This window comes from Chiloscyllium plagiosum, unplaced genomic scaffold (genome assembly GCF_037043375.1).
Source record: "Chiloscyllium plagiosum isolate Xiang-an unplaced genomic scaffold, Cpla_swu_hap1 HiC_scaffold_31, whole genome shotgun sequence".
In the NCBI taxonomy this organism is placed as follows: domain Eukaryota; kingdom Metazoa; phylum Chordata; class Chondrichthyes; order Orectolobiformes; family Hemiscylliidae; genus Chiloscyllium; species Chiloscyllium plagiosum.
Window position 1 is genome coordinate 1,126,101 of NW_028270169.1, and position 14,362 is coordinate 1,140,462.

The 14,362-nt window shown below is 42.2% G+C and overlaps 1 protein-coding gene across 15 annotated transcripts in view; it reads left to right on the forward strand.

Annotated features, from left to right (window-relative positions):
• Positions 1 to 14,362, forward strand: part of ncor1 (nuclear receptor corepressor 1) — a 411,320-nt gene that overhangs the window by 229,762 nt on the left and 167,196 nt on the right. For all 15 annotated transcript variants that reach the window (XM_087977100.1, XM_087977101.1, XM_087977099.1 and 12 more), the window contains one exon: positions 12,251 to 12,393. In XM_087977100.1, coding sequence (XP_087833226.1) covers positions 12,251 to 12,393 — 143 coding nt within the window. The remainder of the gene's footprint in view (positions 1 to 12,250; positions 12,394 to 14,362) is intronic.

Below are 14,362 nucleotides of genomic sequence, written 5' to 3' on the forward strand. Positions count from 1 at the left end.
TCTTGATCTTGTTCCATTTACTAATGGGAACAGTTCTCTCAATCTGCTTTATCCAACCTGCTCATAATTATCCAACCTCTTCTTAGCCACCTTCTCTCCAAAAAAAAGTCCAATTCTTCAGTCTGCTCTTGCAACTGAAGTTGCTCATTCCTGGTGCTAATTTGTTAAATTACATCTGCACTTTTTTCAATACATTCACATTATTCATATAACATGGTAACTAGAGCAGTATGCGATACTCCAACTGAGGCCTAATTAAGTGTCTGAATGATGTTCAGCATCACTGCCTTGTTCTTGTAGTCTCTGCCTCTATTAATAAAGCCAAGGGTATCAAATGCTTCATTTAATGTCATTTCCACCTGTCCTACCACTTTCATTCATCTGTGCACTTCTCCACACTGGTCCCTTTGCTCCTCGACCCAATGTGGAATTGAACCTTCCATATTAGTTGGGATTCTGGAGGTCTGGCTGAAAGGAGACCAGGGATGGGAGTGTAGATCGAGGGTATTCAATTTTTAAGAAGGACAGACAAAGAGGAAAAGGAGGTGGTAGTATTGCTTGTTAAAGAAGTCATAACGAATGGTGAAGAAGTGATATTCTGGTAAAGTGCTATAACTATACGGGTAAAAGTAAGAAATACCAAGGGTCAGAAAGCAATAGTGCTTGGATTCTAGCAATTGACCTGAAGGCAGCAGGGCAGGTTACTAGGGTACTTAAGGAGCATATGGGACACTTGCTTTTATCAGTCCTGGCAAAGAATATAAGAGCAGGGATATTAGATTAGGTTGGATTCCATATAGTATGGAAATAGGCCCTTCAGTCCAACAAGTCCACACTGACCCTCCGAAGAGTAACCCACCCAGACCCATTCCTCTACCCTATATTTACTATTGCATCTAACACTGTGGGCAGTTTAGCATGGCCAATTCACTTGACCTGCTCATCTTTTGGATTGTGGGAGGAAACCCACGCAGACACGGAGAGAATGTGCAAACTCCACACAGAGTTGCCTGAGGTGCGAATTGAACCCAGATCCCAGGTACTGTGAGGCTGCAGTGCAAACCACTGAGCCACCGTGCTATCCAAATGACCATGCTGGAGTGTACAAAACGTCATTTAGGACACAGCTGGCGTACTATGTGCAGTTGTGGTTATTGCATTATAGGAAGGATATGATTGCACTGGGGGGGGGTGCAGAGGAGATTCACCAGGATGTTGCCTGGGATGGAGCAGTTTAGCCATGAAGAGAGGATGGAAAATCTTATGTTCTTCTCTTTAGTGATAAGAAGACTGAGAGGGGACCTGATTGATGTGTACAAGATAATGAGGCATGGATAGAAAGCAGCTTTCCCGTTAGCTGAAAGGTCAGTAACGAGGGGCATAATTATAAGGTGAAAGGCAGGAGCTTTTGAGGGGATCGAAGGAATTGCTTTTCTTATTTAAGGTGGTGGGAACCGAGACTGCACAACCTAGGATGGCAGCTGAGGTGGGAAACCTCACAACCTTTTAAAAAATACAAAGATGAGCACTTGAAATGTCATGGGCCAAGTCCTGGGAGGTGGGAGCAATATAGGTTTTACATAGTTTTGGCAGTGCAGATTCAATGGGTTGAAGGGCCTCTTCTGTGATTATATGATTATAATATATTAATGATTTAGATGAGAGAACTAAATGTAATATTTCCAAGTTTGCTGATGATAGAAAGCTGCGTGGGAGGGTGAGTAGTGAGGAAGGTGCAGAAATTCCTCTGTGATTTGAACAAATTGAGTGAGTGGAAAAATGCATACCAGGTGAAGTATAATTGGAAAAAATGTGAGGTTGTCCACTGAGGGAGCGAAAACAGTGAGGCATATTATCATCTGAGTAGCACTATTCCTACTCATTTTTCTCCATGCATTCACTAATTCTATCCCGAATAATTGTCTGCAGAATCTTTCCCTAACTGAAGTTAAACTGATTGGTTTGTAGTTGCTGGGCTTATCCTTGCAACCTTTCTTGAAAATGGCTGTAAAATTTGCAATTCTCCTGTCTTCTGGCATTTTCCCAGAGTTTTTTATATTTGATTTACTATTGACACATGTATCTAGATACACTGAGAAGTTTTATTTTGCATGCAGCACAGACAGGTCATACCATACAAAATGCATAAGGGCAATAGAACAGAGCGAGGAATACAGCTGTACACAAAGAACAAGGTCAACATTAAATTTGAATTTTGAGAAGTCCATTCAGAAGCCCAGTAACAGTGGGGAAGAAGCTGTTCTTGAATCTGTTGGTACGCATGTTTAAGCTTTTGTATATTCTGCCTGATGGAAGAGGTTGGAAGAGATTATAACCGGGATGGGAATTGTCTTTGATGATATTGGCTGCCTTTCTGAGGCAAAGAGAAGTATGGCAGACTTAATAGATGGATTGGACTGTGTTCACAACTCTCTGTAGTTTCTTATGGTCCTGAGCAGAGTATTGTTATACCAAGTCGTGGTACACCTATAAAAATCAGTAAGACTCCTTGTGGATGTGACAAATTTAGAACATAGAACATTACAGTGCAGTACAGGCCCTTCGGCTCTCGATGGTTTCACAGGTTGGTGCAACAATCTGAAGCCCATTTAACCTACACTATTCCATTTTCATCCATATGCCTATCCAATGACCATTTAAATGCCCTTAAAGTTGGCACGTCTACCACTATTTCAGGCAGTGCGTCCCACACCCCTACTACTCTCTGAGTAAAGAAACTACCTCTGACATCTGTCCTGTATCCATCACCTCACAATTTAAAGCCATGACTCCTCATGCTAGCCATCACCATCCAAGAAAAAAGGCTCTCACTGTCCACCCTATCTCACTCTCTGATTATCTTATGTTTCAATTAAGTCACCTCTTAGCCTCCTTCTCTCCAACAAAGACATCCTCAAGTCCCTCAGCCTTTCCTCGTAGTCAGTTGTGGAATTTGAGACTTTGTTGTGCTTTCTTGACTGTCGAATCAACGTGTGCGGTCCAGGACAGATTGTTGGTGATCATCAGTCCAAGGAACTTGACACTCTTGACCATTAAGTTAATGACTAGCTCTTTTCATTTTGCTGACTTTAATGAGAAATTGTTATTTTTCACCATGCTATCAAGCACTGCATCTCTTTCCTGTATTCCATCTCATCACTGTTTGAGATCCAACCTATAGCAGTGCTTATGCCCAAAACATCAATTCTCCTGCTCCTTGGAAGCTGTATGATCTACTGTAATTTTCCAGCACCACACTCTCAACTCTGATCTCCAGCATCTGCAGTTCTCACTTTCTTCTGATTGTAAAGGGTGTATAGTAAAGGGCTGAGTATGCCGCTTGAGGGTTGTTATGGAGGTGCTGTTGTCTATTCTCATTGATTGTGGTCTGTGGGTCAGGAAGTCAAGGATCCAATTGCAGAGGGTGGAGCAGAAACTTTGGTCTTGGAGTTTGGACATCAGTTTGGTTGGAATTATAGTATTTAAGGCAGAGCTGTAGTCTATGAGTAGGAACCAGACAGAGCAATCCTTGTTATCCAAGGAGATGGTGTCTGCTGTGGTCCTTTTGCGACGGGAGGCAAATTATAAGGGATGAAGGCAGGCTGGGAGGCTGGCGTTGATATCAGCCATGGGGCGGTTAAACCAATATTATTTTTGTATCCGTTGCTCCCGATGCAGTCTCCTCTACATTGGGGAGACTGGGCGCCTCCTAGCAGAGCGATTTAGGGAACATCTCTGGCACACCCGTACCAATCAACCACACCGCCCTGTGGCCCAACATTTCAGCTCCCCTCCCAGTCTGCCGAGGACATGGAGGTCCTGGGCCTCCTTCGCTGCCGCTCCCTCACCACCAGACGCCTGGAGGAAGAACGCTTCATCTTCTGCCTCAGAACACTTCAACCCCAGGGCATCAATGTGGACTTCAGCAGTTTCCTCATTTCCCCTTCCCCCACCTCACCCCAGTTCCAAACTTCCAGCTCAGTACTGTCCCCATGACTTGTCCGGATTTGTCCTACCTGCCTATCTCCTTTTCCACCTATCCACTCCACCCTCCTGATGAAGGGCTTTTGCCTGAAATGTCGATTTTACTGCTCCTCAGATGCTGCCTGAACTGCTGTGCTTTTCCAGCACCACTCTAATCTAGCCCCTTGATATCAGCCATGACTAAGTTCTCAAAGCACTGCATACTTATAGCAGTCGGAGCCACTGGGTGATCGTCATTGAGGCAGGCTGCATAAGTTTTGTTTAGTAGCAGGATGATGGTCTTATAGAAACAGCTGGAGACTTCAGATCATAGTTAGTGTAAGTCTAAGAAAGCCTGAAAGCTTATGATTGTTAGCCCAATATTTCTACTGTCATTTCCTTCTAAATCCTTGGATGTATCTCAACCAGTCCTTGTGCATTATCAACTGTCTATCCAACACTGCTTCCTTAACACTTGAATCGTTAATCCTCTTCTGTTACCATGGCTGGGTAATATCTCCCTCCTTTGGTAAAGACAGATGCAAAGTATTAGAAGTTCATAAGATATAGGAGCAGAATTAAGTCATTCAGCCCTCGAGTCTGTTCCGCCATTCAATCATGGTTGATATGCTCCTCATGCCCATTTTCTCTCCATAACCTTTCAACCCATTACCAAACAAAAATATGTCTCACTCCTCCTCCAATTTACTCACTGTCCCAGCATCCACTACACTGCAGAGTAGCAAATTCCACAAATTCACAATCCCTAGGGAGAAATAGTATCTCTTCAACTCTGTTTTAAATTTGCTGCCCCTTAACCTATTCATTTAACACCGCAGTCATCCCCCTGAATCCAGGTATACGTTTTAGAGTCAAAGAGATGTACAGCATGGAAACAGACCCTTCAGTCCAACCTGTCCATGCCGACCGGATATCCCAACCCAATCTAGTCCCACCTGCCAGCACCTGGCCCATATCCCTCCAAACCCTTCCTATTACTTTACCCATCCAAATGCCTCTTAAATGTTACCATTGTACCAGCCTCCACCACTTCCTCTGGCAGTTCATTCCATACACACACCACCCTCTGCGTGAAAACGTTGCCTCTTAGGTCTATTTTATATCTTTCCCCTCTCACCCTATGCCCTCTAGTTCTGGACTCCCTGACCCCAGGGAAAAGACTTTGCCCATTTATCCTATCCATGCCCCTCATAATTTTGTAAACCTCTATAAGGTCACCCCTCAGCCTCTGACACTCCAGGGAAAACAACCCCAGCCTGTTCAGCCTCTCCCTATAGCTCAAATCCTCCAACCCCTGGCAACATCCTTGTAAATCTTTTCTGAACCCTTTCAAGTTTCACAACATCTTTCCGATAGGAAGGAGACCAGAATTGCATGCAATATTCCAACAGTGGCCTAACCAATATCCTGTACAGCCGCAACATGACCTCCCAACACATGTACTCAATACTCTGACCAATAAAGGAAAGCATACCAAACGCCGCCTTCACTACCCTATCTACCTGCGACTCCACTTTCAAGGAGCTATGAACCTGCACTCCCAAGGTCTTTTTTTTATCAGCAACACTCCCCAGGACCTTACCATTAAGTGTATAGGTCCTGCTAAGATTTGCTTTCCCAAAAATGCAGCACCTCACACTTATCTGAATTAAACTTAATCTGCCACTTCTCAGCTCATTGGCCCATCTGGTCCAGATCCTGTTGTAATCTGAGGTAACCCTCTTTGCTGTCCACTACACCTTCAATTTTGGTGTCATCTGCAAACTTAGTAACTGTGTACCTGTTATGCTTGCATCCAAATCATTTATGTAAATGACAAAAAGTAGTGGACCCAGCACCGATCCTTGTGGCACTCCACTGGTCACAGGCCTCCAGTCTGAAAAACAATCCTCCACCACCACCCTCTGCCTTCTACCTTTGAGCCAGTTCTGTATCCAAATGGCTAGTTCTCCCTGTATTCCATGAGATCTAACCTTGCTAATCAGTCTCCCATGTGGAACCTTATCGAACGCCTTACTGAAGTCCATGTAGATCGCATCTACTGCTCTGCCCTCATCAATCCTCGTTGTTACTTCGTCAAAAAACTCAATCAAGTTTGTGAGACATGATTTCCCATGCACAAAGCCATGTTGACTATCCCTAATTAGTCCTTGCCTTTCCAAATACATGTACATTCTGTCCCTCAGGATTCACTCCAACAACTTGCCCACCACCGAGGTCAGGTTCACCGGTCTATAGTTCCCTGGTTTGTCTTTACCGCCCTTCTTAAACAGTGGCACCATGTTTGCTAACCTCCAGTCTTCTGGCACCTCACCTGTGACTATTGATGATACAAATATCTCAGCAAGAGACCCAGCAACCACTTCTCTGGCTTCCCACAGAGTTCTCGGATACATCTGATCAGGTCCTGGGGATTTATCCACCTTTACCCGTTTCAAGACATCCAGCACTTCCTCCTCTGTAATCTGGATATTTTGCAAGATGTCACCATCTATTTCCCTACACTCTATATCTTCCATATCCATTTCCACAGTAAATACTGATGCATAATATTCATTTAGTATCTTCCCCCATTTTCTGTGGCTCCACACAAAGGACCTATTTGAGGGGCCCTATTCTCTCCCTAGTTACGCTTTTGACCTCAATATATTTGTAAAAACCCTTTGGATTCTCCTTAATTCTATTTGCCAAAGCTACCTCATGTCCCCGTTTTGCCCTCCTGATTTCCCTCTTAAGTATACTCCTACTTCCTTTATACTCTTCTAAGGATTCACTCGATCTATCCTGTCTATACCTGACACATGCTTCCTTCTTTTGCTTAACCAAACCCTCAATTTCTTTAATCGTCCAGCATTCCCTATCCCTACCAGCCTTTCCTTTCACCCTGACAGGAATATACTTTCTCTGGATTCTCATTATCTCATTTCTGAATACTTCCCATTTTCCAGCCGTCCCTTTACCTGCGAACATCTGCCTCCAATCAGCTTTTGAAAGTTCTTGCCTATTAGCATCAAAATTGGCCTTTCTCCAATTTAGGACTTCAACTTTTAGATCTGGTCTATCCTTTTCCATCACTATTTTAAAACGAATAGAATTATGGTCACTGGCCCCAAAGTGCTCCCCCACTGCCACCTGAGTCACCTGCCCTGCCTTATTTCCCAAGAGTTGGTCAATTTTTGCACCTTCTCTAGCATGTACATCCACATCCTGAATCAGAAAATTGTCTTGTACACACTTAAGAAATTCCTCTCCATCTAAACCTTTAATACTATGACAGTCCCAGTCGATGTTTGGAAAGTTAAAATCCCCTACCATAATTACCCTATTATTCTTGCAGATAACTGAGATCTCTTTACAAGTTTGTTTCTCAATTTCCTCTGACTACTAGGGGGTCTATAATACAATTCCAATAAGGTGATCATCCCTTTCTTATTTTTCAGTTCCACCCAAATAACCTCCCTGGGTGTATTTCTGGGAATATCCTCCCTCAGCACAGCTGTAACGCTATCCCTTATCAAAAATGTCACTCCCCCTCCTCTCTTGCCTCCCTTTCAATTCTTCCTGTAGCATTTTTATCCTGGAACATTAAGCTGCCAGTCCTGCCCATCCCTGAGCTATGTTTCTGTAATTGCTATGATATCCCAGTCCCATGTTCCTAACCATGCCCTGAGTTCATCTGCCTTCCCTGTTTGGCCCCTTGCATTGAATTTCTTTCTGATCCTTAATCAGCCTTTTTCACGTTACTATTTATGTGCTTACAGATCATTTCAGAACACTGCTTAAACCGGCTGCCAGTATTTTCTCTTAATTCCTCTGTGCTTCCCTTATTTGTTTTTTTAACCTGCCCTTCTGAACTTAGTGTATTCCTTTTGGTTCTCAATTTTATTTTCTACCTGGCACCAGCTCTAACCCCACATTTGATTCTTTATCTTAATTTCTACTCCTTTTTTATCCAGCTAGCCCATTGTTCAGTTACTGTTTTTCCCAACAATCTCTCGTTCTCGTAAATCATGCCTAACTCTGTTCTTGCACCATTGAGGTCCACTCTCTACCATTGGATTTTTCTCTCCCTGGATTGTTGCATGTCATTCCCAATCACTATGCTGAACCTGACTTTATAATGATTTTTCAAGGAGGTGACAAAGGTGATAGATACGGATAGAGCAGTGGATGTTGTTTACATGGATTTTAGTAAAAGTCCCTCATGGTAAGCTCATTCAGAAGATTAAGATGCATAGGATCCAAAGTGATTTGGCTGTGTGGATTCAGAATTGACTTGCCCTTGGAAGGTAGAAGGTAGTGATGGAAGGTTGTTTTTCAAGCTGGGTGTCCATAACTAGTGCTGTTCCGCAGAGATCCATACTGGAACCTCTGCTGTTTGTGATATATATTATATATATAAAAATATAAATGATAAGGATGAAAATGTAGATGGGTGTGTTGGTAAGATTGCAGATGACACAACGATTGGTGGAGTTGTGGATTGTGTCTTAGGTTGTCAAAGGATACAGCGAGATATAAATCAGTTTCAGATATGGATGGAGAAATGGCAAATGGAGTTTAATCCTGGTAAGTGTGAGGTGCTGCACTTTGGTAGATCAAATGTTAGGTTAAATTATACAGTTAATGACAGGACCCTGAACAGCATTGCTAAACAGATAGATTTTGGGGTTCAAGTCCATGGCTCCCTGAAAGTGGCGATGTAAGTATATAGGGTGGTGAAGAAGGAATATGGCATGCTTGCCTTCATTGGTCGGGGAATTGAGTCCAAGAGTCAGGATATCATCTTGCAGCTTTATAAGACTTTGGTTAGGCCACATTTGAAGTCCTGCGTTGAATTCTGGTTGCCGCATTATAGGAAGGATGTGGTAAGCTTTGGAGAGGGTGCAGAAGAGGTTTACCAGGATATGCTGCCTGGATTAAAGAGTATGAGCTATAAGGAGAGGCTAGAAAAACTCTGGTTGTTTTCTCTGGAGTGACGAAGGCTGAGAGCAGACTTGATAGAAATCTATAAAATTGTGAGATGCATAGATAAGATTGATAGTCAGAATCTTTTTCCCAGACTTGAAAGGAGGTGAGGGAGGGGGGGAAAATTCAAGGGAGATGTGAGGGACACTTTTTTGCACAGTGTGGGAGGAGTCTGGAACACGTTGCCAGGGGTTGTGGTGGAGGTAGATACGAAAGGGGAGTTTAAGAAACTTTTAGATAAGCACATGAATATGCAGGAAATGGAGGGATATGAACCAAGGGCAGGTAGAAGGGGTTAGTCTAATTTGTCGTCATGTTAGGTACAACATCATGTGCCCAAGGGTCCTTGACCTATGTTCTAATGATCATGATCACTGATACTTGATCTACTTGCCCATCTAATTTCCAGGACTAAGTCCAACGAGCTGTCTGTTTTCTTGCGTGCAATTCAGGAATACTTGCTCCTTGCTACCATCTACATTAAATAATTCTAATCTACATTGGGTAATTGAAAGCTCCCATTATAACTGCTTTGTAACGTACACGTTTCTAGCTGTAGATTTGTTTTTCTATATCCTTTCTACTCGTCAGTGATATATAGACTATACTTAGCAATGTAATTGTATCCCTTTTGTTCCTTGGCTGAAGCCAACTTTTCCCTTTCATTATCATTCACTCCAGTTTTCTTGGGAATCCGAGGTGCCGTACTCTGTGTGATGCTGCTTTGATATTAAGGATAGTCACTTTTGTCTCACCTTTGAGATTCATTGCTTTATTCCATTTCTGAGCAATGGTTATATTGAGGTGAGGAGCTGAGTGGCCTTGCTGAACAGAAAATATATCCATCAGTGCGTAGGGAATTGGTGAACAAATTCCATTTTGTCACATGTTGATGACATCTTCTGGGCAGTAATTTGCTGAGTTGGATTTGCCTGGCTTTCTGTGGACAAGATATACCTGGGTGATTTCCCATATTGCCAAGTAGATGGGAGCATTGTAGCTATAGTGGAACAGCTGGACTGGAATCATAGTTCTGAGGAATGGTCACCGAACCCAAAATGTTAACTTAGACTTCTCTTCAAAGGTGCTGCCAGACCTGCTGCCATTTTCTAGCAACTTTTTGTACCAGCCTTCAGCTACTTTACCACAATGAGACCCAGGTCTAGTTGCACCTCACCTTTTCCTAAACTACCAATATTCAGACAATATTCTATCTTCCTGTTTTTGCAACTAAAGTGGTTAAACTCACATTTATCCACATTAGAGTGGGACACGAGGCTGCCCTGGTGCTGGGGAATGGGGCAAAAGACTGTGCGGTTACTGTGACCTGCGGTGTCGCTCCAAATCAGGATCAATGTTAAACTAAACTGCTGGCTGCTATGTACTGAAACCTCTGCATTCTTCACCGTCAACTTCTATAATAGACATTAGATAGTGTTGGGCTTATTTGCTATTGAGATCTGTAATGATCCCAGATAACTGTAACTCTCAACACATCAGATCCCAGAATGAAACCTGAGTTGATAGATCAGAAGTACAGTTTTGCAGTTGGTTGCCTTGTCAGTTAACCACTCAATGCATTCACATGAGGCTGTCAATGACCTTTAACAAAAGGGCACCAGTTCATTGTGGAAAAGAAAAAAATAAAGTAAGTTCTCCCTTCTCAGATAAGGAGACCAAAACAGCCCAAAATGTTCCAGGTGTGGTCTCTAAAAGGCTCTGTACGATTGCAACAAGATATCCCTGCTCCTATACGCTAATCCGCTCGCTTTGCAGGCTAATATACCATTGACTGTTGCACCCATTTGCGTACTTCAGTGACTGATGTACAAGGACACCAGATCTCTTTGCACCTCCTGCTTTCCCAATTTATAGCCATTAACCTACCTGTCTGTTTTGACTCCCAAGTGGATAATCATGTATTTATTCACATTATTTTTCATCTAGTTTGCATTTACCCACTCACCGAATTTGTTCAAATCACATTGAACCATCCTCCTCGCAGTTCATCCTCCCACCCAGTTTTGTGTCTTTTGCGAACTTGGAGATGTTGCATTTAGTTCCCTCATCTAAATTATGATTGTATTGTGTCAATAGCTGAGGGTCCAAGTACTGATGCTTGTTGTACCCCACTAGTGACTGAAGAAGGGCTTATGCCCGAAACGTCAATTCTCCTGTTCCCTGGATGCTGCCTAACCTGCTGCGCTTTTCCAGCAACACATTTTCAGCTCTGATCTCCAGCATCTGCAGACCTCACTTTCCCCTCTGCAGAAGTCCCTGTTAAAAGGAAAAGAGGTAAATAAACAACCTTCTGATGCCTTGAAGGAGGGGTTCCTCAACTAATAATCAAAAAACAAAGAATTGGAGTGTTCACAACCTCTTGTTATCAGCAGTTGAATGGAATTGAAAGGAGCCAAATGAAAACATACATGTTCACTTACTGGGTCAAAATCCTGAAATGTCCTCTCTATCAGCAATGTGGGTGTAAACTATATCTGTAGGCTGGACTGGTGCCACAAGTGTGTTTCTCTGATTTGTTTTAATTTATCTATAATCTTGGAGTGTGTGTGTCGGAATTTCAAAAAAAGCGGTAGAGTTTATGTTATAAATGAGCAATTCATGTTTCCTTTTTGCCATTTAGTTCAAAACAACTTACGTGCAGTTAATAATTACTTTTTAATATACATGCACACATATAAGTCTATGGGGTGAATTTGCATTTGCAGAATTGTCATTGCAAATACATTCCATTCTGTTCAAAAAGCGCACAATCTGCAGGCAGTCAATGCAAACAGTCAATCCATGTAACATTTTATAAATTTCTACTTTGAAATACAGCCAGTCTGGCTCAAGATACAGACAGACTCTAACCTCACCCCTTTAATGCATTATCTGAGCTGAGATGTCACTTTTTTTAATAAAACCTAAAGTTATCTGGAGAATGTGACTTGAATGAAGTTCTGGGATTTATGTATTAATGAACAGAAAACTGCAGCCCATTCTAAAAGATGAAAGACTGAACAGCAATCTATGTTTGTTCAGTGTATCATTTCAATTGCATTCAGATCTTTTGCTATGAATTCTATGTCTTACGATCCTGCTCCACAGCTACCTGATGAAAGAGTAGCGCTCTGAAAATTAGTACTTCCAAATCAACTGTTGGACTATAACCTGGTGTTGTATGGTTTTTACCTTGTTCTAAAATGAGTCAGCTTGGAATAAGAATTACTCTTTTTGTGCTATATAGTTCTGTAATTTATTAAGATTTAGCTCATGTTTCTTTGTGTCTTTACTTTAGGACTCGTGGAACACGGGCGGAACTGGGCAGCCATTGCAAAGATGGTGGGCACCAAAAGTGAAGCACAGTGCAAGAATTTCTATTTCAATTACAAGAGGCGGCACAACCTGGACATGCTATTGCAGCAGCACAAACTTAGAGTGGTGAGTCAGTGTTACATGGGTGTTTTCCCTCACAGAATTCTAGAAATGGGGGGAATTGGTTCAGATTAATGTCGCAATCCCTATAAAGACTGATAGATATCTTGTTAAAACAATTTGAATATACAGCTAATAGCTGAAAGCATCATAAGAAAAGATTTCACTTAATAACACTTATTCTCCAACAAATTAATAAGACAAACATTAATTCTTAAATATTATTTGAAGGCAACTTGTAATTTAGTCTACAGACAAAAATAAACTCCTTTTATACTTAACACACACAAGCTATTCACTTAGATATTTTCTTTATACCAAACAGTCCGAAATTGCAAAGGGTCACTGGAATCGACACGTTAACACTGTTTCTTTCTCTATGGGTGCTGCCGGTCCTGCTGGGTTTCTCCAGCACTTACTGTTTTAGTCCTCGGCTGAATTGAGCTTTCAGTGGGTTTGGATTTCCCCATTTAATCAAGTCGTAGTTTAGAGTGAGCATCTCCAGGTGCTTCCCTTAATTTTTAGAGAGGTCCTTAATCCACTACCAGCTGTAAACTGTGTTCTCATATTTCTTCCTGTCTGACCACACCAAGATAATTTTTCTGGAATCCTTAGATGCCTGCTGGGTGTCTCGCTTCAGCCAAAGACAGACTTCCTCCTACACCACTATGGTAGTTTGGAAAGCCATATAGCTTGTTCTGTCTGCTGACCATACAGTCATCCTCTGCATCCTTCCCCAAGGTAACATGAAACAGATGGGCCATGACCCTAGGTCGCAGTGCTAAATAGCTATCCTTGGCCTCAGCTCTCTTTCACCTCAGAGATACATGAATAATTTACAGCATGTTTTGAACTCAGACTGCTGCCATTGTCACAATACAGTAATGAGAACCTTACTCCATTACTCCAGTAACACAGTCTGGAACTCCCTTTGAGCTTTAGTCACTAGGACTATTGTCAAGAGTGTGGTGCTGGAAAAGCACAGCAGGTCAGGCAGCATCTGAGAAGCAGGAGAGTTGACATTTCATCAGGAATTGTAGGCCTATTGTCAGGCAGACTTAAGAACAGGTCACACGATTCTAATCACTTTACCTTATATTTAAAGAGACAGCTCCAAGTCGTCATTTTGTATGCCTCATGTTGGTAACAGTAAGGTATTGTCAATTTAAGACACATGAGGAACTTCTTCTTTGAGGATTGTGGATCTCCAGAATTCACGATCTGAGGATACTGAGTCATTGAATCTATTCAAGTTAAGAATGGACAGATTTTTGAACTACTGAAGAGTTGATTGTAGGAAGCAAGTAGGGAAGTAAAGCTGAGGCTAAGATCAAATCAGCTGTGATCCTATTGAATGGCTACTGCTGCTTGTTATCTTATGCAACTCACATTGGAATGGACAAACTGGAAAAATCCTTCATCTCATACTAAGTGCAAGTTGTTGAAGAAACCTGTTTTGAAGAGTAGGCATGGTATTGAAGAAGGGTGGTGTTGTTATCATATCACTGAATTAGCTCTAACTGCCCACTGTGCAACTAGGGATGAGCAATAAATATTGGCCGAGTCACAGTATATGAAGAAATATTTAAAAAGCCATATATTCCAGGCTGTTACGTTCCTTGATTTTTGATACATCAGCATCTTTCATCAATTTGAGTAAGTGTTTCGAGCATTCCTCTTCAAATGGTAATTTATGCTGTTTCTATTTGTTCTTGGATTGAAAGAGTCACTGAGAAGCCCAGCATTTACTGCCCATTCCTAATTTCCCTGAAGTTGGTGAGCTGTCTTCTTGAGCCATTGCAGTCCAGGTTGTGTAGGTATACTCCTAAGGCTGTTGCAGAGGTACCTCTAAGACTTGGTCCCAGTAGCAGTGAAAGGACATGATATAGTTCCATGCTTGGGTAAGGTGTGGTCAGTTGGTGCTTGGTTTCCTATGAAGGTGATAGAAGCTTTGGGTTTGGAAGGTGTTGTTGGA